At 42.8% G+C, this 23,364-nt stretch overlaps 1 protein-coding gene across 2 annotated transcripts in view; it reads right to left on the bottom strand.

The window, feature by feature from the left end:
* Nucleotides 1-23,364, bottom strand: part of WDR62 (WD repeat domain 62) — a 63,607-nt gene that overhangs the window by 28,081 nt on the left and 12,162 nt on the right. For both annotated transcript variants that reach the window (XM_060185785.1, XM_060185786.1), the window contains exons 4-12: nt 22,812-22,869; nt 22,429-22,599; nt 20,427-20,564; nt 19,910-20,092; nt 17,849-18,009; nt 15,512-15,701; nt 4,846-4,983; nt 3,061-3,239; nt 595-686 (exon numbers count right to left, since the gene is read on the bottom strand). In XM_060185785.1, coding sequence (XP_060041768.1) covers nt 595-686; nt 3,061-3,239; nt 4,846-4,983; nt 15,512-15,701; nt 17,849-18,009; nt 19,910-20,092; nt 20,427-20,564; nt 22,429-22,599; nt 22,812-22,869 — 1,310 coding nt within the window. The remainder of the gene's footprint in view (nt 1-594; nt 687-3,060; nt 3,240-4,845; nt 4,984-15,511; nt 15,702-17,848; nt 18,010-19,909; nt 20,093-20,426; nt 20,565-22,428; nt 22,600-22,811; nt 22,870-23,364) is intronic.

Raw genomic sequence — 23,364 nt, 5'->3', positions numbered from 1 at the left:
CAAGGACCATATATGCAAGAACCTGGGTTTAAGCCCCTGATCCCCATGTGCAAAGGGTAACCTTTATGAGATGTAAAACAGTGCTGCAGGTGTCTTTCTCACTTTTCATCTCCCCTTTTCTCAATTTCTCTCTGTTCTATTAAACATAAGAAAGATGAAATTAGGGAGTCGGGCTGTAGCACAGTGGGTTAAGCGCATGTGGCACAAAGCGCAAGGACCGGCTTAAGGATCCCAGTTCGAGTCCCTGGCTCCCCACTTGCAGGGAGTCACTTCACAGGCGGTGAAGCAGGTCTGAAGGTGTCTATCTTTCTCTCCCCTCTTCTCTCCATCTCTCTCTGTCCTATCCCACAACAAGGACATCAATAACAACAACAATAATAACTACTACAACAATAAAAAAATGACAAGGGCAACAAAAGGGAAAATAAATAATTTTAAAAAGATGAAATTAAAATAAATTTAAAAAATTAAAATAAATAAAACACAGAGCTTCTAGACATCACTCACAGCACTACCAGATGCCAACTCCTCTCTGATGCTCTTCCCAGGGTGCCGCCCTCCTCTCTTGTCCCCAGCACGCTGTTATGGGCTTACCTGTCTCAGGTTTGGAGTACTCCAGGCACAGTACCTCAGCATCGTGAGCTTCCACCTTGACCAGCTCATCCATGAAGTGTAGCTCATGGATCCTGGAAGAGACACAGTCTACTGTCCCCTGCCTGGTGCCCTCCAACCCCAACCTCAAATACTCTGCCACTGCCAGAGAAGGTCACAGCAACTCAGGCAGTGACACGGGGAAAACCTCCTACTCTGGTCAACATTTCTGGAGATAGCCCAAACCATATCAATTCATCTAGAAACCTGCCATTTTAATGGAAGTTGTCTAGGAGCACCTCGGCAGGTACCCAGCACCTGCGGTTCTCTGGGATGGTCCTAGGACAGTTCTCTGAAGCAACAGGACTTAGGAAAGGGCTACATCAGAGGGTGCGCCATGGCAGTGGGTATGGGGTCATACTCAAGTATAGGACATTTGATTCTAGCCTCTCATTTTACACAGTCTTAAATCTAGATTTCCCTTGTTCTTACTAAATGAAACCCGTCAATGGGTCAGCTAGCACAGAAACAGAAGTCATGAACTACCAGTCATGACAACTACTAGGTGGTCTCACTCACATGTGTAATATAGATAACTAAAGCAAATGAACTTGGAAAATAAAATAAAATAAAATAAATAAGGGAAAAAAAAACAGGCTAGGTGGTAGTGTACCTGGTTAAGGGCACACATTACAATGTGCGAGGACCCAGGTTCAAGCTCCTGGTCCCCACCTGCAGAGGGAAAGTTTCATGAGTGGTGAAGCAAGGCTGCAGGTATCTCTCTGTCTCTTTCCCTCTCTGCACCCCCCGACACCTGTCAATTTCTCGTTCTCAAACAAATAAATAAGTAAATATTTTTAAAGTTTTTTATTTTATTTTATTTATTTATTCCCTTTTTGTTGCCCTTGTTGTTTTATTGTTGTTATTGATGTCATGGTTGTTGGATAGGACAGAGAGAAATGGAGAGAGGAGGGGAGACAGAGGGGGAGAGAAAGATAGACATCTGCAGACCTGCTTCACTGCTTGTGAATCGATTCTCCTGCAGGTAGGGAGCCGGGGACTCAAACCGGGATTCTTACACTGGTCCTTGTGCTTCATGCCACCTGTGCTTAACCCACTGCGTTACTGCCCGACTCCCAATAAATAAATATTTTGAAAAGACTGACTTCAAAAATAATATTAAGGGAGTCAGGCAGTAGCACAACGGGTTAAGCACAGGTGGCGCAAAGTGCAAGGACTGGTGTAAGGATCCCAGTTGGAGCCCCCAGCTCCCCGCCTGCAGGGGGGTCGCTTCACTAGCAGTGAAGCAGGTCTGCAGGTGTCTATCTTTCTCTCCCCCCTCTGTCCCCTCCTCTCTCCATTTCTCTCTGTCCTATCCAACAACGATGACATCAATAACAACAATAATAACTACAACAATAAAACAAGGGCAACAGAAAGGGAATAAGTAAATATTAAAATAATAATACTAAAAAAAAAAAAAACTAAACCGTTTCTTATACTTTGTAAAATTTATGATGGTTATCAGACGGGAGTGTTGAGTGGGTGAGGAGAGAACTTTGATGGTGGTTAACACTAAACTTTTTTACAAATATTCTAAGTGTGAACCTATACCCCTAAAATCTTTTTTTTTAAATACCATCAGGGTTATCATTGGGGCTTAGTGTCCATATGATAAATACACTGCTCTGGGTACCTTTTTACATGATTATCGTTGTTGTTATTTTATAGAAACAGATAAATTGAGAAGGAGGGATAGGAGGGGTAAGAGGGACACCTACAGACCACTGCTTCACCACTCATAAAACTTCCCCCACTGCAGCTCATCACTGGGGCTCAGTGCAAACACTACAAATACATTGATGCTTGTGGCCATTTTTTTTTTCTTTTCTTCTCCCTATTTTATCTGATAGAACAGATAGAAACTGAGAGAGGGAGACAGAGAGAGTGGGAGAAAGAGACACCTGCAGACCTGCTTTGTTACTTGTGAAGTGTCCCTCCTGCCGGTAGGGAGCAAGGGCTTGAACTCAGGTCATTGAATATGGCAAGTTGTGCATTCAACAGGGTGCACTACTGCCATTACCCCAAATCTTACAGTTTCGTAAAGCAGTATTAAATCAGTAATGATAGTAATTAAAAATAAAACCTCTGACAAGGTTCATATTCTGCTGGCACCTGGGCTCCTGGCTCCTCTCACGGGGCCATCAGGTCTCTTGCCCCAGGCTCTAGTTAGCATCTCCAAGACTGATGGAATGTGTCATATGCCCTAGCTGCTGAGCTAGCTACCTTGGTTAGCACTTTTGGAGGTTTCTTCTTAGCTTAAGTTCCCGGGGGTGAGGGGAAGAATTGACTCCTAATTGCTACTCAAGGGTTCACATTCCCAGTGGATAGCTGGCAATCTAAAACCAGGGCTCCTCCCCAAGCCCAAGGTGGGAAGAATATACTAGACACCTGCCAGGGCCCACTTGCCTCAGATTTCCACTTCGGTCGCCTGAAGCCAAGTGTTGGCCATCAGGACTGACCTGCATGACTCGCACCCCGGCTTTCACATCCATGGGTGTCCCGTTCTCACTCCCCCGGTCTGGAAAGTGTGACATGTCTTGAAGGTGCTGGATGTCATTCTCCACATACACCACCTTCAGCAGGGTCTGTAGGAAGAAGGTGGGTACTGTGAAATGCTCATTTCTGGCAAGCATTCTACCTGGTGAGCTACCTCCTGAGCCCTGTAATTTTTCTCTTATGATGCTTACCATGCTTGTAATTATACTATCTATCATCTGTGTTCTCAATGACTCTTTCTCCCTTTCCCCACTAGATTGAGTGCAACCAGGGCAGGAGAAGGGACTATCTTAGTGACTGATGCGTGTCCATAAAGGGGACACCTCCTATGTCTAGTCCAGACCCTAACTGGTATCTACAGAGTAATTCAATGCAAGATTCAAGTCTTCTCCTCAGAGAAGCTTCCTCATTAGCCACACCACAGCTCCCCACCCGACCCCCAACACTTTTTTATTTGAGCCAGGGACTCACACAGGTGTGATTTTGCTATTCCCAGACTGTTTCTTTTTTCTTTTGATATTCTTCTTTTTTTATATTTATTTATTCCCTTTTGTTGCCCTGGTTTTATTGTTATAGTTGTTACTGTTGTTACTGATGTTGTTGGATAGGACAGAGAGAAATGGAGAGAGGAGGGGAAGACAGAGAATGGGAGAGAAAGACACCTGCAGACCTGCTTCACCTCCTGTGAAGTGACTCCCCTACAGATGGGGAGCCGGGGACTCGAACCAGGATCCTTATGTGGGTCCTTGCGCTTTGCGCCACATGCGCTTAACCCACTGCGCTACCACCTGACTCCCTAGACTGTTTTCTTTTTTAAATTTTTTTTAACTTTATTTATTTGATAGAACATAGAGAAATTTAGAGGGAAGAGGGAGTTAGAGATACAGAAAGATACTTGTAGATCTGCTTCACCACTTGTGAAGCTTTCTCCCTCCAAGTGAGGACTGGGGGCTTGAACCCAGGTCCTTGTGCACTGTAATGTGTGCACTTAACCAGGTGTGCCACCACCCAGGCCAACCGATTTTTTTTCACTCAGCTAAAGAGACACCATAGCACTGGAGCTTCCTCCATTTCCAAAGTATCTCTCATGTAATGCCAAGGCTTGAACCTGGGTCCAGTGAATATCGAGGCACATACCCTACCTGATGAGATACGACTCTGGCTCAATACCAACTATTTCTCCAGAAAACTGTTTTCTTTCCAGTCTCCTACTATAGCTCTCATTGCAATTCTGACAGTACCACCACTTGAGGCGTCAACATGTAACTGCTAGATAGAAAGATTGAGTGCCCACTGGGTTTGACACACCATGTGCTTTTCCAGGGAATTCTGACTCAAGATTGAGAGAGCAATTTCATTCTGCTTATTATGCTGAGTTGCCTGGAGTAAATGTGTGCAAATGCACCTGGGGAGCAGGAGCTGATCAGTGGAAAGAATTAGAAAGAAGAGTCCACCTCAGAAAGAGAGTGAGAGAGAGAAAAGAAAAGTGGCCATTCTGGTTCCAAAGAGGGAGAATGAGCTGCTTTGGCTCCTGATTTCTATCTTAATGAAGCCTAATACTTAGCTTCCAGAAGACTCCATCCTGTCTGCATATCCTAGCTAGCAGTAGGTCTTTCCCCAACAAAGAAATCTAAATAAGAAAATAACATAGGTCTTTGTTCTTCCTCCAAAATGCTTCACAATGAAGTCACTCACATTACTGAAGATATTTTTCTGCCATTGAGAGTTAGGGCTGTTATCCATGTTCCAGAAGCGAATGGTGTTGTCTGAGGAACAAGTCAGAAAAGATCCTGATGGTAGACAAGCTCTCTGATCTTCAAACTCAGGATATACCTGTAATCCCCCAAGAATAAGGGAAAGGATGGTTCATTACAACTATTTCAATTATGAATCATGTAAACAATGGTATACAGTTGTGTTTTGGTAAAAAAAAAAAAAAAGTAAGCTACAGATAAGCATTTTGGACTGGTGTCCAAAATGATGAAGATGATGATGACAGTAGCAGTACAGAATAAAATGAATGAGAGCAACAAGACAGCAAAACCTCATCAATGTTTATTGCAAAACTGACTGATAAGACTTTCCTCTAACTCCCAATATAAACAAGAGGGAAGGAACTACCACAGGGCATAAAACATACAGGTTACCAACATATTTGTGAGAGAAAGCAGAAACAAACAATGAGGTACCTGAAAGATCCAAGAACAGGATATCCCCAAAGTGGCCAGCAGGTACACAATGGAACATACAATGGACCAAAGTGAATAGTAGCTGAAGCCAGGAGGGTTTTATCCACTCCTAGGGGTTAAGTGAAAGTGCTTAGCAGAAAGGTCTGAAGTAGCTGGAGTAGTCTGTGATCTCACAAAACTGACCTTTCAGGACAAAAGGCCCATACTGAGGAGAAACTACTGGAACTGGAAACAAATTTCATCAAGATAGAGATAAGAAGAGCAAAGAAAAGAGGAGGTTTCTACAGAAGTAGAGACATAAATAGGAACATAACAAGAAACTACCAGAAAGCAATCTGTACTCTCCTCACCCCCACCTAAGCTTTGCACCGGCACAATTCCACCATTCTCAATATACTCTTCCCCTACCTTTATTCCCAGATAAAGGGTGACAGGCAGAGAGAGAGAGAGAGAGAGAGAGAGAACGATGTATTTTGGCCTGGGAGGCCAAATGTACCCAAGTGACTTAAACTTTATGCCTGAGTGATTCAATTGCTCTTGGTGGACTTTTCCCCCTCTCCTTCTAAGGGAGAAACAAAGAAGGAAAGAGGAGGCAAAGACAAGAGACAGGAGGAGAAAAACCACAGTATCTGCTGTTCATGGTACTTCAGTAGGGTGCCAAGGACTCAAATCTGGGTTCCTAGTGCATGGTAAAAGAGCTCACTCTAGGGCAAGGGAGATAGCATAATGGTTCTACAAAGAGACTCTCATGTCTGAGGCTCTTGAGGTCCCAGGTTCAATCCCTTGCACTACCATAAGCCAGAGCTGAGTAGTGCTCTGGTATAAATAAATAAATAAATAAATAAATAAATAAATAAAACAAAAAACTCATTCTACAGGGTGAGCCATCCCCTGGTCCCCAAATAATTACATATGGAGAGAGAATAAAAACAGTGCACACACCCACCCACCCACCCACCCACTCAGCTCTGGCTTATGGCAGTGCTGGGGACTGAACATAGGATCTCAGAGTCTCAAGCTTGAATGACTGTTGTATCGCCATTATACTGTTTCCTTAGTGCAATTTCTTTTCTTATGAAGTTATAAAATCTGTTCTGGTGGTCTGGGAGATGGCACAGTGGATAAAGCATTGAACTCTCAAACATGAGGTCCTGAGTTCAATCCATGACAACACATATACCAGAGTGATGTCTGGTTCTTTCTCTCTTCTGCCTTTCTAATTAACAAATAAATAAAATCTTTTAAAAATATATTTATTTGTGGTCTGGGAGATGGCTCAGTGGATAAAGCACTGAACTCTCAAGCATGAGGTCCTGAGTATCAAGCCCCAGCAGCACATGTACCAAGTGATAACTGGTTCTTTCTCTCTCCTCCTATCTTAATCATTAATAAACAAAAATTTAAAAAACCTGATCATTTAGTTATTAAAAATATGTAAACTTTAAAAAATATATATATATTTATTCATTTATTCCCTTTTGTTGCCCTTGTTGTTTTACTGTTGTAGTTATTATTATTATTGATGTCATCATTGTTGTTGGATAGGACAGAAAGAAATGGAGAGAGGAGAGTAAGATAGAGAGGGGGGAAAGATAAGACACCTGCAGACCTGCTTCACCACTTATGAAGTGACTCCCCTTCAGGTGGGGAGAGGAGCTGGGGGCTCGGACTGGGATCCTTACACCGATTCTTGCAAATAAATAAAATCTTTAAAAAAAAAAATCTGATCTGAATCATACCAACTTCCAAAAATGTAGAAAAAGCTAGAATCATATGGAAATTAAAAAAGAACCCAGTTTAAATCCCAAAGTTACTTTATTTTCTCTTTGATTTGATAGGATATAAAGAAATTGAGGGAGGGGCCAGGTTGTGGCACACATATTATAATGTGCTAGGATTCAGGTTTGAGCCCCTGGTCCCCACTTGTAAGGGGAAAGCTTTGCAAGTGGTGAAGCAGGGCTACAGGTGTCTCTCTCCCTCTTTTTCCCCCTTCCCTCTTTTTTTTTAAATTTCTTTATTGGCCCCCTTTTTTTTCTGTATCCAATAAATAAAGATAATAATACAAAAATTAAAAAAAAAAAAAAAAGAAAAAGAAAGAGGGAAGGGGAACATAGAAAGACAGATGACACCTACAGCACGGCTTCACTATTCAGAAACTTCTCTGCCCTGCAGGTGGGGACTGTGGGTTCATGTTTTTGCACGTGATAATGTGTGTGGCTCTGCTAGGTATATCACTGCCCAGCCTCTAAAAGTTACATTTTTAAGTCAAAGAAAACAAAAAAGCATAACAGAAATGCATTTCCATAAAAGGTGCCAAACCTGTAAGGTTCAAAATAAAAGACATTAACAAAAGCATCTAACATATGGAAAACTTAAAGATAAATAGAAAAATTCACAGTTAAGGCAATAGAATGGAAAGGGCTTTTAAGTAAAATTCATTCATTTAGAAAGACGTGAAGAACCATTTCAGAAAAGTAGAAGGAGCCCAAGAGTAGATAAACACAAAAGATGAGTTATTGGTTAATAGGTGGGAAGCTGGCCTGGGAGGTGATGCAGTAGATAAAGTGTCAGACTGTCAAGTATGAAGTCCTGAGTTTGAGCATGTACCAGAGTGATGCTATGGCATCCTCTCTCATGCTTTTTCTTTCTCCCCTCACCCCACCCTCCAACCCTCGTTAATATATCTTTTTAAATAGGTGAAAAGAAAAGTATTGAAAACAAAAAATGAGTAGCTGGATGGTAGTGCAATCAGTAGAGCACATAGACTATCATGCACAAGGACCCAGGGTCAAGCCCCTGGTCCCCACCTTGCATGAGGACAAGTTTCACAAGTAGTGGAGCAATGCTTCTGATGTCTCTCTTTCTCTCTTCCCTCTCTTATTGCTTACCCTGCATCAAAATAGGAAGATAAAAATAAATAGTAATAATAAAAAGAGGAAACAGTGGATTTTGTAGGCACTTAGTTCCAACAATAGCCTTAGCAGCAAAAAAATAAAAATGAAATGGTGAAGACTGTAGATACTGAATCTCTCATACAATGCGAGTCAAACTGTAAAATGAAACATTCAGCCTATAAAACAGCCTAAGCAGTTTCTTGTGAAAATACACATTTAACATATAACCCAGAAATTGTACACTTAAAACATTTAGTCCAGAAAAATAGAAACATGATTCACACAGAAACCTATATAGGAATGTTCTCAGGAGCTTTATGAGCAATAATAAAAAACCATAAACAACACAAATATCCTTACTGAATGAATGAATGGTTAAAGCAAGCTATATGCAAACCATAATGTACAACAATAAAAAAGAAATAAGCCATGTTGCAATAATTTGAACTGATCTCAAGGGAATTATGCTGAATGAAAAACAAAACAAAATTTGAACTGAGGAAACAGTGTAAATGGTTATGCAACTGACCATCAATGCCTGAATACCTGTGGCTCTGAGGTCCCAGGTTCTAATCCCCAGAACCACCAAATGTCAGACTAAGCAGTGCTCTGGAAAAACAAAAACAAACAAACAAAAAACATAAAAACAGGGGGCTGGGTAGTGATGCACCTGGTTAAGCTCACATGCACAAAGACCTGGGTTTGAGCCCCCACTCCCCACCTGCAGGGGGAACACTTCATAAGCAATGCTTATCTTTCTCTCCACCTTCCTATTTCTCCTCCCCTCTCAATTTCTCTTTATCCTGTCAAATAAAAATAGAAGAAAAAAAAAGCCACTAGAAATGGTGGTGGATTTGTAGTGCTGGCACCTAGCCTCAGTGAATGGAGGCAAAAAAAAAAAAAATCATTACAGAAATGTAAGTCAAAATTACAATATGGTTCCAACTCACAAATACGAAGAATGCTATAATAAATAATAATAAAATAAGGAAAAGAAGAAAAAAACAAACAGAAAAATAACTAGTGTTGGCAAAGATGTAGATATGTTGCTGATGGAGATGTAAAATAGTACAGCTGCCGTGGAAAAGTTTGGTGGTTTCTCATAAAGTTAAATACAGAAATGCCATATGTCCAACATTTCTGCTCCTGGGTATATAATTCCAAAAGAACTGAAAACAGATTCTCAGACAATGCTTGTGCATCAATGTTCACAGCAGCATTATTCATAATCATCAGACACTCCAAATGTTCACCAATTTAAAAAGAATCCAAATGTTCATGAACTAATGAAAAGATGACAAAAATGTAGTATTACCCGTACAATGAACTATGACTTAACCTTAAAAAAGGAGGTCTGGGAGGTGGCACAGTGGTAAAACTTTGGACTCTCAAGCATGAGGTCCCAAGTTTGATCCCCGGCAGCATATGTACCAGAGTGATGTCTGGTTCTTTCTCTCTCCTTTCTCATAAATAAATAAAATCTTAAAAAAAAAAAAACCACACAGATAAACCTGGAAATATATATACTACACCAAGTGAAAGAAGTAAAATACAAACACCACATAATCTGTGGTTCCTTTTACATGAAATATTCAGAATATGCAAATTCAGTGATAGAAAGATTAGTTGTTAGATATTGAAAGGAAAGGAAATGGGAAATAATTACTTAATGAGTACAGAGTTTCCTTTTAGGGTAATGAAAATATTCCATAACTAGGTAACAGTGACAATTGCAGAACATGTGAGTGTACCAAATGGCACAAAACTGTCTGTTTTATTTTTTTTTTTTGCCTCCAGGCTTATTAATGGGGCTCGGTGCCTACACTATGAACCCATTGCTCCTGAAGGCTATTTTTTCCCTTTTGTTGCTATTATTATTGTTGTTGTTGTTGTTGTTGGATAGGACAGAGAGAAATCGAGAGAGGAAGGGAAGACAGAGGGGGGAGAGAGAGGTACCTGCAGATCTGCTTCACCACTTGTGAAGCGACCCCCTATAGGTAGGGAGCTGGGCTTCAAACTGTGATCCTTACACCAGTCCTTGTGCTTCGCACCATGTGCACTTAACCTGCTGTACTACTGTCTGGCCCCCATTTAAAATTTTTAAATGGCAAATTTTAAGTATGATTTATCACAATAAACATATATGAACTTACATCTCTCCCAAAATGATTGAGTTCAAAAGAGAAATAATAGCAACAGCTTTGATCACAGAGGTACAATATAATTTTAAGTGTTTTTGCTTTGACTATTTTCAGAATTGAATAATTATACTTAAACTACTGTCTATATAATGTGGGACTGATTATATATTAAGCCAGGGATATTCTACTCCCATCACCCCTATGTTTTAAAGAACTAAGACTCTGGAAGGATGAATTCAATTAGTTAGAATATCCCTAGTACATGGACTGGGAGTCTGAAAAATCAGTTTGGATTGAAACAAAAGAAAATCAAATGTGGATTTCAAGTATTGGGCAGGAAATGTATAAAGATGAGGTTGGAACCTTTTATCATCCAAGATAGCAATGTAACTATGAAAAATGACTTGGGTCCTTTCTAAATGGCTCAGAGGCTCTTACAGTTGAGAGGAGACAAACTGAGCTCTGATACTATTTATAATTGCAGTGAATTGAAACAGATCCAAGATATTCAGATATATGAATTTAGAATGATAGTAAATAAAAACAAGTAGTTACCAGGAGTTAGGCGGTAGAGCAGTGGCACGAAGTGCAAGGACTGGCATGAGGATCCCAGTTCGAGCCCCTCGGTCCCCACCTGCAGGGGAGTTGCTTCACAAGCGGTGAAGCAGGTCTGCAGGTGTCTACCTTTCTCTCCCCTGTCTTCCCCTCCTCTTTCCATATCTCTCTGTCCTAACAACGACAACATCAATAACAACAACTACAACAACAATAAAAAAAACGGCAACAAAAGGGAAAATAAAAATAAAAATAAAATAACTAGTTACCTTCAGAGGACAAGGAACCAATTCATTCTCTTGAAAACTGGTAAATAAAGGAAAATAATCAAGCATTTATCCTGCCTTTCCTATATGAAGTGTACCACTGGGTGACCAAATGGTAGATGAGGGGAAGTATATCTTCATGTTAAGTAGTCCAACTAATAAAAAGAAATGATAGAATTAGAACATCACCATACTGCAAGCCCTAGTGACAAATGGATCTATGTAATGAGCATCAGCAGCTAACAGTAATCAGTAAATTGTACATTTCTTTTCATGGCTTTCTAGATCACTTGTTTTATTGTTTTTAAATATGAAGGTTAGATGAGCTAGGACATTAGAGTTATAGAAGACAGCAAAGAATGGGGTGAAAACAAGTCTTTTATCTATAGCAACTGAAGTGCTTCCAGAACTGATAAAAAGATCCATTCACAGATATTTTTACTGAGGACATACATATCTGTATGAATGATAGACCGATGCGAAGAAAATGAACTGAAAGATGGCATGACATAATAAACTAAATTAGGGTAAGAGTGACAGAGCATGGCTAGGGGGTAGGGAAGTGATCAAATGAGACATTGGCCTTGTCTGTAATATTTCTTTTTTTATTCAAGGAGAACACATTCATATATACATACACACACATATATTTGAATAAAGATGTTTTAAGATACACATATATATTAAATACACATATGTATCTTGAAAAATACTCCTATTAAGTGAGAAAGTACCATCAATAGAAAGGTAAGATCCATGAAAGAAGATGCATCTAAAGAGTCAAAAGGCTGAATAATTAATACCTATTCAGAGAAAGAAAATTATTTTTCAAATTCCAAAGTGGGTCACTGTAAGTATATTTCTCTAGGTCAAGCATTAGTATTAGTAGCAGTAAGAATTTTTTAAGAAAAAAAAATTTTTTTTTTATCTTTATTTATTGAATAGACATTGGGGCCAGGTGGTGACGCACCTGGTTGAGCGCACATATTACAATGCGCAAGGACCCAGGTTCGAGCCACCAGCCCCCACCTGCAGGGAGAAAGCTTTGCAAGTGGTGAAGCAGTGTTGCAGGTGTGTCTCTGTCTGTCTCCCCCTTCCTCTCAATTTCTAGCTGTCTATCTAGTAAATAAACATAATAAATATATATATACACACACACATACATATATATATATATATATTGAATACAGACAGCCAGAAATCAAGAGGGAAGGGGGGGGGATAGAGAAGGAGAGAGACAGAGATACCTACAGCACTGTTTCACCACTTGTGAAGGTTTCTTCCTGCTTATGAGGACCTGAGTCTTTATGCATTGTAACATGCACTTTATGCATTGTAACATTGTAACATGTAACCAGGTGCACCACCACCAGCCCCATAGCACTAAGAATTTTTAGCAAAATAATGTTTCCTTTTTTGGATAGAGACAATGAAGCAGAGGTAGAGTGGAAGAGACCATAGAACCAAAGTTTCCTTCAACACAGTGGAGACGGAGCTCAAACCTGGGTCTCTCATGTAGCAGAGCAGCACAATATCCAAGTGAGTTATTTTGCTGGTCCTACAATCTAACTCTTCCTTTCTACTCTTTGTCTTATCTCAAAAACAGATGGCTGGCAAAATAGTACATCAGATAGTGTACCAGCTTTGTCATGTACTCGATCCAGGTTCAAGTCTAGCCCCCACTACATTGAAGGAAGCTTTGATGCTGTGGTGCCTTTCCCTCCTTCTTTTTAATATTTTTTAAAATTAAAATTTATTTTTAAATGTACTCATTTAAAAAATATTATTTATGTACTTATTATTGAACAGAAACAGGGAGAAACTCAGAGGGGAAAGGGAGAGAGGGAAAGAGACCACTTGTGAAGCTTTCCTCCTGCAGGTGGAAACCAGGGGTTTGAACCTGCATCCTCTCATACTATAATGCATGCACTTAACCAGGTGCACCACTGCCTGGCCCCTAATTTTTATTTATTTATTTCCTTTTGTTGCCCTTATTTTTATTGTTGTAGTTATTATTGTTGTTGTTATTGATGTCGTCATTGTTGGATAGGACAGAGAAAAATGGAGAGAGGAGGGGAAGACAGAGAGGGGGTGAGGAAAGATAGACACCTGCAGATCTGCTGATTCACCGCCTGTGAAGTGACTCCCCTGCAGGTGGGGAGCCAGGGGCTGGAACCTAGATCCTTATGCTGGTCCTTGTGCTTTGCGCCACTTGCACTTAACCAGCTGTGCTACAGCCCGATTCCCCCTTATTTTTTTTTAAGAATGATCGGGAGTCCGGCGGTGACGCAGCAGGTTAAGAGCGCGTAGCGCAAAGCGCAAGGACTGGCTTAGGGATCCAGTTCAAGCCCCAGGCTCCCCACCTGCAGGGGAGTCGCTTCACAGGAGGTGAAGCAGGTCTGCAGGTGTCTATGTTTCTCTCCCCCTCTGTCTTCCCCTCCTCACTCCATTTCTCTCTGTCCTATCCAACAATAACGATGTCAATAACAACAATAATAACCACAACAATGTTAAACAACAAGGGCAACAAAAGGGAAAATAAATAAATATAAAAAAATAAAATAAAATAAAAAAATTTAAAAAAAAGAATGATCACAGAAATTTTATTATGGGGAGTCAGGTGATAGCTAAGCGCACATGGTACAAAGCTTAAGGACCATGTAAGGATCCCAGTTCAAGCCCCCCACTCCCCACCTGTAGGAGAGTTGCTTCACAGGCGGTGAATCAGGTCTACAGGTGTCTTATCTTTCTCTCCCCCTCTGTCTTCCCCTTCTCTCTCCATTTCTCCCTGTCCTATCCAACAACAACATTAATAACAACAACAATAAAACAACAAGGGCAACAAAAGGGAATAAATAAATAAATATTTTAAAAGAAATTTTATTATGAAGAATCTTTACCTCATCTTGGATGGAGCTTGAAGAAATCATGTTATTATTATTATTATTATTATTTACATTGCCAACAGCTTTATCACTGGGTTTGGTGCCTGTAGGACTGATACATAGCTCCTGGTGGTCATTATTTAAATTATTACTGTTGGGGGGTCGAGCAGTAGTGCAGTGGGTTAAGCGCAGATGGCACAAAGTGCAAGGAACAGCGTAGGGATCCCGGTTTGAGCCCCCGGCTCTGCACCTGCAGGGGAATTGCTTCATAAGCAGTGAAGCAGGTCTGCAGGTGTCTTTCTCTCCCCCCTCTTTCTTTCCCTCCCCTCTTCATTTCTCTCTGTACTGTCCAACAACAATGGCATCAATAACAACAATAATAACCATAACAATGATAAATCAACAAGGGCAACAAGAGGAAAAAAAAATAGCCTCCAGGAATAGTGGATTCACAGTGTAGGTATTGAGCCTCAGCGATAACCCTGGAGGGACACTTCACAAGTGGTGGAGCAGGTCTGCAGGTGTCTCTCTCTCTCTCTCCATTTCTATCTCCCCCTGCACTCTCAATTTCTCTCTGTCCTATGAAATAAAATTGGGGGGTCAGTGTATGGGTGGAAAAACTGACCACCAGGAGTGGTGGATTCATAGTGCTGCCACTAAGCCCCAGCAGTAACTCTGTAAAGCTTCTCTGCAAATGGGGATTAAAGATTTGAACCTGGGTCTATGCACATGTTCAACTGAGTACACCACTGGCCAGCCCCTCTATTTACTAGGGGGAGGGAGATGGAGAGGGACAGAGAGGGAGAGAGAGACAAGAATCAAAGCATCACTTTGGCACATGTGATGCCTGAACTCAAACTTAGGACCTCATGCTTGAAAATCCAATGCTTTATCCACTGCACCACCTCCCAGACCCCCTCCTTCTTTCTATCTGAAAAAGTTGGTCCACAGCAGTGAAGATCTGTCAACAGAAAACAAAACTTCAAGTACACACCATTCCATTGCAGGACCTTTGCTCTTGACATTGACGTTTTCCCCAGTGCTAGAGTGCATCACTCTCTCATTTTTTGCAGGTCTCTGATCTAATGGTACATCCTCAGAGGCCTTCTCTGACCACTTTCCTCTCTAGAGTTGTACCTCTGGTGTTCTTTTACCCTAGTCTACTTTCAGCTTTTCTTCTGAAAATACTACTCCCAGGCTTGTTAGTTATTGATGTGTATAGGTTGACTCTCCCACCCAAATGTGAGCTCTGTAAAGGCAGGGCTGCTGCTTCTTTCCCAGTTGTCTTCACCACCTGGCACACATTAGGGAGTCTGTGAGCATCTCTTGAAGGAATGAGTGAGTGGGTCCCTAAACTCTGCAAAAGGTTCCCCCACCCAAGGCCTACAGACAGGCTGAATAGAAGTAGAGGGATGGAAGAGAGGAACTCACCTCCACATTCCAGACGTAGGAGCTGTGGAAGAGCTCTGACCATATCTTGCATACTTTGTTGATATCTTTGACATCCCATACGTAGATGCTGTGGTCCTTATACACACATGACAGCCTCTGGTGGATGGGGTCGAAGGTCATTGCCACAGTGTCTGGATAGACTGCTTCTGTCTTCCTGTGGAGAAGGAAACTAACAAGGCCACTAAGGTGATTAATCACCATCAAGGTCATTGCCACAGTATTCAGATAGACAGCTTTTGCCTTTCAAAAGAATCTAACAAGGCAACATGCGTCCAATCATCATCAATGTCATGGTGAGTAAGAAAAGTTGCCTCTTGAGACACTTGAGCTGACTTCTATGCAGCAATGCCATAGGGAGCTGAGCAGTGGCACACTGGGTTGAGTATACATTTGCCCAGGTTCTGGGTTCTAGCTCCCAGTCCCCACCTGGAGGGAGGAAACTTCATGAGCAGTAAAGCAGGGCTGCAGGTGTCTCTCTCCCTCTCTATCTCCCCCTCCCTTCTCAATTTCTCTCTATCCTATCAAGTAAAATGAAAAGAAAAATAATGGCCACCAAGAATGGTGGATTAGTTGTACAGGCCCCAAGCCCCAGCCATAACTCTGGTGACAAAAAAAAAAAAAAAAAGTAATGCCATGGTGGCCTGCCTCTCCCACTCCAATTCTACTTTCTCCTCCCTCTTCCTTTGCTTCTAATAGAGGTTGTAAATGAGAAGCTTCCTCCAGCCTCCTTGAGAGTATTTGAATTTTCGACTCCTGCTAATGTATTTTGCCACCCCAAGGGCTGTCCTCTCTCTGAGCGTGGAATGCCAATAATGAACATGTGCTTCTGGTCATTTGTCTCCTTAGCACTGCCAACACCTAGTGGAAAATTCCCATGCAAAGTTGCTGGGAGCCATCTCTTGGCTTTCCTCCTCCCTCACCCCACCCCCTCACCCCAGGCTATAGCTTACTAGATAGTTAATATATGCCATGCTGAAGGCTTTGGCTGCAGTGGATTCCCTCAAACACCATGAAGTGGGAACTATATTTTACAGATGAAGACACAGAAGCATAGGTCAACATGGTGATGTACTCAAGGTCATAAAGCTCAGGGCAGATGGTGACTGGGATGGACAGCCAGACCATTAGGCCATACTGTCTATGGATTGCTCCCTCACTCCTTTCCTTTGTAACATTTAGTTGCATCCTCCAGGTTCTCTCTAGGAAAAGGCAGCAGGGGCTAAGGACACAGTACGCAAAAAGGCTTTCAAGCCTGAGGCTTTGAGATCCCCTGGTCCAATCCACAGCACTACCATAAGCCAAATCTTAAACAGTGTTCTGGAGAAAAACAAACAAACAAACAGATGCTAATACATAGAAATCTAACGAGAGGCAGACCCAGGCATCACTACTACCTTGGTTAGGTAGAACCCTTGCCCCACTTGGGGGAAAATAAAGAGGATATGCCTCAGTTCAATCCTTCTACTTACTCTCAACATGGCAGCTAAAGGGACCTAATACTTAAAGCCTGATCTTGCACCCTCGATGCCTAAAATGCACACTTGGCTGCCTCGCCCTCCTGCCTGTCTCCACTGCTCTGATCTGTTTCTGACCATCATCCCCAGGCACAATGGCCTCATCATGCTGGCTGTTCCTGTATAACATGAAGTCCAGTGTGTTGACCCTAATGTTTTGACACTTGCTGTCAGACTCAGACCCCTTCTCTCCCCAAGGTCTGCTAAGTGTCTGCTTTTGTTCCACTGAAGTATTATTATTTGAAATGTCCTTGTTTATAAACTGCCAGAGAACTTTCTCAGAGACATCATGTTGGCAGAGATTTTGCTGCCTTTATTTTATTTGATTTTTTATTAATTATTTATTTATTTATTTATTTTTACCAGAGCACTGCTCAGCTCTGGTTTATGGTGGTACAGGGGATTGAACCTGGGACTCTGGAGTCTCAGGCATGAGAATCTCTTTGCATAACCATTATGCTATCTAACCCTACCCCTTTATTTATTTGAGAGAATAGAGAGAATTTCAGGATGGGGAGGTAGAGAGAGAGAGAGGCAGAGAGACACCTGCAGCACTACTTCAGCACTCATTAAGCTTTCCCCGTGCAGGTGGGAAGCAGGGGCTTGAACCCTGGTCCTTGTACATGGTAGTATGTGCACTTAAGCAGGTGTGCCACCTGGCCCCTTTGCTGCCTTTCTATAGCTGTCTTATACATCTAGTCCAGGGCTGGACAGACAGGTTGATGGACCTGGCAGCATGCATAGCTGAATGCCAGCAGAAAGACTTTAGTGGGGCCCTCTCTCTGCCCTCACCAGATAATACCTGTGTTCTAAGCCCTGGGACACATCCACTCCGAGGTAGTGAGGCTTGGGCAGGTTGGCAAGGTAGTGCAGATTGTGGGCCTGGAAGATGCGCACTATTCCATCTGTGCAGCCACAGAAAATGAGCTCCTGGCTGACACAGAGGCAGGACGACAGGGAGACCTGTGGAGGCAAAGAGAACTTATATTGACTTGGTGCTTTGTGTGGCCTGGTTCAGGGACATGAAGACTGACAGAATAGTTCCCAAAGAATCCTTATAGTCACTTGAGTCTAGGAAGCTCACTTCAGCAAACTTTTAAGATTTTAGAAATTAGGATCCAACTACTATTTGAAATGTGTCAGCAGGCAGAGAGGGGTAACAAATTGGGACAGAGTTGTCACTGCTATCTACAGAAGAACTCAGTTGTGTCTGAAAAATATCTGTTCAACAGCATCTGAAAAATTTCTGTTCAACAGGAATCAGAAAAAAGAGGGAAAAACCATGATGCTACTGCTTTGAGCCAGACATCCTATCCTCGAAAGGAAAAGTGGGCTGGACTCAAACTCTCAGGTTGTAGGGAGAAAAAATAAAAAAGGAGTCTTGAAATTTATTGGCATGTCATCTTCTAGCTTAAAATTGATGTATGAGTGAGTGAGCGTCTCTCTGTATGTCTATGTATATATACACATAAATATATCCCCCCCTTTTTTCTTTTTGCCACCAGTAATGGCTAGAGCTTGGAGCCTGCATAGCTCTACAGTTGGGGGGGGGGGGGGCACACGTCTTTTCCTTTTTCTTTCTACTTTGATAGAGGAGAGACAAGGACAGAGAGGAAAGGCACCTGTAACACTGCTCTACCATTTATGAAGGTTTCTCCCTGTGTATGGGGTCAAGGGTTTGACCCTAGTCATCACACATGGTAATAGCGTATGTCCTCTACTCATTGTGCCAATACCTATCTATCTCCTTGTATAATTGTTCCAGCAAAAGAAAATTACTAAGTCAATGACACCTTAGTTTTCTCCTGGTCACTGAGTAGATTTCATTGCTCTGAGCTGAATTTTTTTTTAGATATAAAGACAGGGACAGTATGACAAAAGACAAGAAGGAAAGATATTATAACACTGAAGTGTGAAGATAGCTGGTCTCAAAGCTAAGTCATATGCATAGGAAAGCAAGCATCCTCCCAAGTGAGCCACCCTGATACCCTAGATGTTTAAAAAATACATATACAGACTTGAGAGTCGGGCGGTAGTGCAGCAGGTTAAGTGCATATGGCACAAAGCACAAGGACTGGCGTAAGGATCCCAGTTTGAGATCCCGGCTCCCCACCTGCAGGAGAGTCTCTTCACAGGCAGTCTATCTTTCTCTCCTCCTCTCTGTCTTCCACTCCTCTCTCCATTTCTCTCTGTCCTATCTAACAACCACGACATCAATGACAACAACAATAAAAAACAGCAAAGGCAACAAAAGGGAAAATAAATATATGAATTTTTAAAAATAGACTTCTCACCAACCAACCAAGAGTGCTGACTGAAGAGAACTATAAAAAGATCAAGCAGTAACAGGAAAGCAGGTATAGCCTTGGTCCCTAGTAAATAATGCCAGGCACTGTACAAAATGCCATACACATATTATCTCAAGTGAGTTCCTTATCAATTATGTGATATAAAAAAAAGTAGTTCAAGGAGGCGAGGCAGTGGCACATATGGCTAAGTGTTCACATTACAATGTGTAAAAACCCAGGTTCAAGCTCCTGGCCCCCACCTGCAGGGGGAAAGCTTCACGAGTGGTGATTCAGGGTTGTAGGTGTTTCTCTGCCTCTGTCCTCTCAATTTCTCTCTGTCTCTATCCAATAATAAATTAAAAAAAAATTTTTTTTAATGGTCCACTCTTATAGGTAAGGAAATTGAAGCCCAGAGATGGAAAATAACTCACCCAAGGCAGCACAAACAGAAAGAGCAGTGAACCACAGAATCTGTGTGATCAGTGATAGGCAGAGACATTGCTGAGTATCCCTGGAAACACATGTCAAGAGGACAGTGTTTCCCCCACTGATGGTAGAGAGGGAGGGCGGCATACCTTTAGGTTGATCCACTTCTCCAGCACCCTCTTCTCATTGAACTGGCAGAGGAGACCCGAATAGGAGACACAGAAGGTACTGCCTGCCATCTGGCCCCGGCCACAAGCCACACCACAGAAGATGTTGTTGTGCAGCTCACCCAAGATGCCTGAGCGCCCTACAAGGGGTACTGTGGCCGTCACCTGCAGGTAAAGTGGGCACAGTAAGGCACTGTCCATGTAGCCCAGACCCTAACAAAGTCATGATGAGTCTTTCAGGACCAGAGATGTGACAGAGCTCAAAAGCTCATCTAAGAGTGGAGAAGGGAAGATAAAATAAGACACATACTCTGGGAGAGTGACTGGAAGGCGGCAGTCAAAGGGTTGGGTTTGGCCCCAGATAGGCAGGGAAGCACAGGCCCAGAAGCAGAAGAAACCAGCCAGTTTGAGTCCACTACCGCCAAAGCTCAGGAAGAAATAGGAATTCTGTTTGGTTACTCCCATGGGCCTGACAGAGGTGGCAGAGACTAAAACTCACCTTTGCTTCAGTAGAGACATCCAGGAACCAGAACCTCACATGTCGGTTCCCAACAGTGACAAAATAACTGCTGTCTTCTGAGAATGAGAGGGCAATGACCCTGCATGATACCTTGTTGGAAGCCACCACAATGTCTTTCTGAAAGAAAAGTTGTGCAGATAAGTTCATGCCAACATTCACCCTAATGTACAAACTCTGCCTTTGTCCTTGGCCCTGGATTTCCCCATTTCCCCCTTCTCTAAGAGTGTCTTCCCTGGGGCCTCCAGTTAGCTGCTTTATGGGAGAAACTCCTATGGAATAGGAACTCTATCACTCCCAATACAAAGGAATCTCAGCTGGGTGGAGGTAGGTAGCATAATGGTTATGCAAAGAGACATTCATGCCTGAGGCTCCCAAGTCCCAGGTTCAATTCCCCCACACCATCATAAGCCAGAGCTGACTAATGCTCGCTCTGCAGCTCATACTTGGTGTCAGGGACAGCCACAGCTGGCAGGTAAGGAAAGCACAAGTCATGGTTTACAGAGAAAGGGCTCTCCCTCTGGGACTCCTCTAAGACTTTCACAGGAAGGGAGTCAGGCGGTAGCGCAGCGGGTTAAGTGCAGGTGGTACAAAGCGCAAGGACAGGTCATAAGGATCCAGGTTCAAGCCCCCGGCTCTCCACCTGCAGGAGAGTGGCTTCACAGGTGGTGAAGCAGGACTACAGGTGTCTATCTTTCCTCCTCTCTGTCTTCCCCTCCTCTCTCCATTTCTCTCTGTCCTATCCAACAAAAACGACATCAATAACTACAATAAAAAATATATATATTGAAAAAAAAGTCCTTCACAGGAAAACTCATGAAATCCTGTCAATAGGTCTATGAGGGAGATGCAGTGGACTCAAAGTCACACAGAAATAAACAGAGCCAGAACTGCAATCCACTTTTACCAACTCCATGTCACCCTTCACCACCAACCCTATTATTTTCCAGGTCCAGCCTTCCAGTGCATAGAAACTTCATTTTCGGGGGTCGGGCAGTGGCGCAGTGGGTTAAGCGCACGTGGCGCAATGCGCAGGGACCGGCGTAAGGATCCCGGTTCGAGCCCCCGGCTCCCCACCTGCAGGGGAGTCACTTCACAGGTGGTGAAGCAGGTCTGCAGGTGTCTATCTTTCTCTCTCCCTCTCTCTCTGTCTTCCCCTCCTCTCTCCATTTCTCTCTGTCCTATCCAACAACAAAGCAACATCAACAATGGCAATAATAATAACCGCAACGAGGCTGCAACAACTAGGGCAACAAAAAGGGGGATAAATGGCCTCCAGGAGCGGTGGATTCATGGTGCAGGCACCGAGCCCAGCAATAACCCTGGAGGAAAAAAAAAAAAGAAACTTCATTTTCACAACTCAAGGAAGTAGATATTGTTACCTCCATGTTATAGAAAACAGTCTCAAAGAGCTTAAGTCACTTGTTCAAAGTCAATATAAAACACTATATATAGGGCAAGACAGCACAGTTGGTTAGTGTGCTGCTTTGTCATGTGGACAAGGCAGATGTGAGCCTGGCCACCACTACACTGAGGGAAGTTTAGGTGCTGTGGGGCCTCTTTCACTTTCTGTCTTTCTTTTCTTTTCTTTTCTTTTTTTTTTTTTTAAGATTTTATTTATTCATGAAGAAGATAGGAGGAGAGAAACAATCAGACATCACTCTGGCACATGTGCTGCCGAGGACTGAACTTAGGACCTCATGCTTGAGAGTCCAAGGTTTTATCCACTGCGCCACCTCCTGGACCACTCTCTCTACTTTTCTAAAAACAAAACAAAACAGTTATATAATTCTACTAATTGAGAGCCTGCCAAATGCCCTGCAAGTGCCTAGAACAGGGATCAGCATGTAGTGGTTGCCCAGTAGTTGTTGGCTGAATGAGCACTTTACCAAGTTATCTCATTTAGCTCTCTAAGGCCTGAGACTCAGGGTCTCAGGGTGCTTGGGCAATGACTGCCTGCCCACACATCCACCAGAAGTCTCACCTTCCAGTCCCAGACGTTGAGGACCATGTCGTGCTGGTAGCCCATGGACACGATGTGCTTCATATTGGGGGAGAAGGCCACGCAGGCCACGCCGTACTTGTGGCCCAGCATCTCTGCCATCTGACACTTCTCATCCACGTCCCAAATGCGCACAGCAGGCCTATGCCCGTTCTGGGGAAGGTAGAACCATTACTGCTTGAGGTAAGCAGGGCTTGAGGTCCTCTTAGGGTTCAAGTTGGCAAAGGGTTTATCTGAAAGCCACCTCCCCATATCTGCTAAGGGGCTTTTCTAACCCAAGAAAGGGCTATTACAGGGATTCCCAGGTCAGCAGAGGGCAAAAGGAATAGCCATTCCCCACCTACAGAGCCATGATCACAACTCACCTCCCCTGTCACTATGTACTTGCCATCAGGCGAGAAGGCGAGAGCGCTCAGAGATTTCCTGGAGGCAAGGAAAGGGGCTGACCACAAATTCCAAGGATAGACAGGCAGGCAGGCAGGCAGGCAGGCAAACACACACACACACACAGAATACCAACATCTCTCCCAGTGCCATGGGGTCTGGGAGCTTGAATTGGGTCACACACATGGCAGACCAGGCACCTACTGATGTGAACTATTTTGCCTATTCTGTCTTCTTTTTTCTGAGATAATTTAGTCCAACAACTCTAGCAGTGGCTCCAGCTTCCAGGCTTCTCAACACATTTTCCCCCTCTTTGGTTTTTGTTTGTTTTTACCAGAGCATGAGGTCCCAAATTTGATCCCTGGCATCACATAAGCCAGAGGAATGCTTTGGTTCTCTATCCTCTTCCTCTTCTCTCTCATGAATAAATCTTGGAAGAAAGAAAGGAAGAAAGAAAGGAAGGAAGGAAGAAAGGTCTCATTTGAGATCAGAGTTTAAAAACAAACATAAAAAAAAAGGCTGAGCCAGGTCTAG

Source organism: Erinaceus europaeus, chromosome 2, assembly GCF_950295315.1.
Source record: "Erinaceus europaeus chromosome 2, mEriEur2.1, whole genome shotgun sequence".
NCBI lineage: Eukaryota > Metazoa > Chordata > Mammalia > Eulipotyphla > Erinaceidae > Erinaceus > Erinaceus europaeus.
Note: the sequence above shows the minus strand (reverse complement) of the source record. Positions and strands in the feature narration are given on the sequence as shown.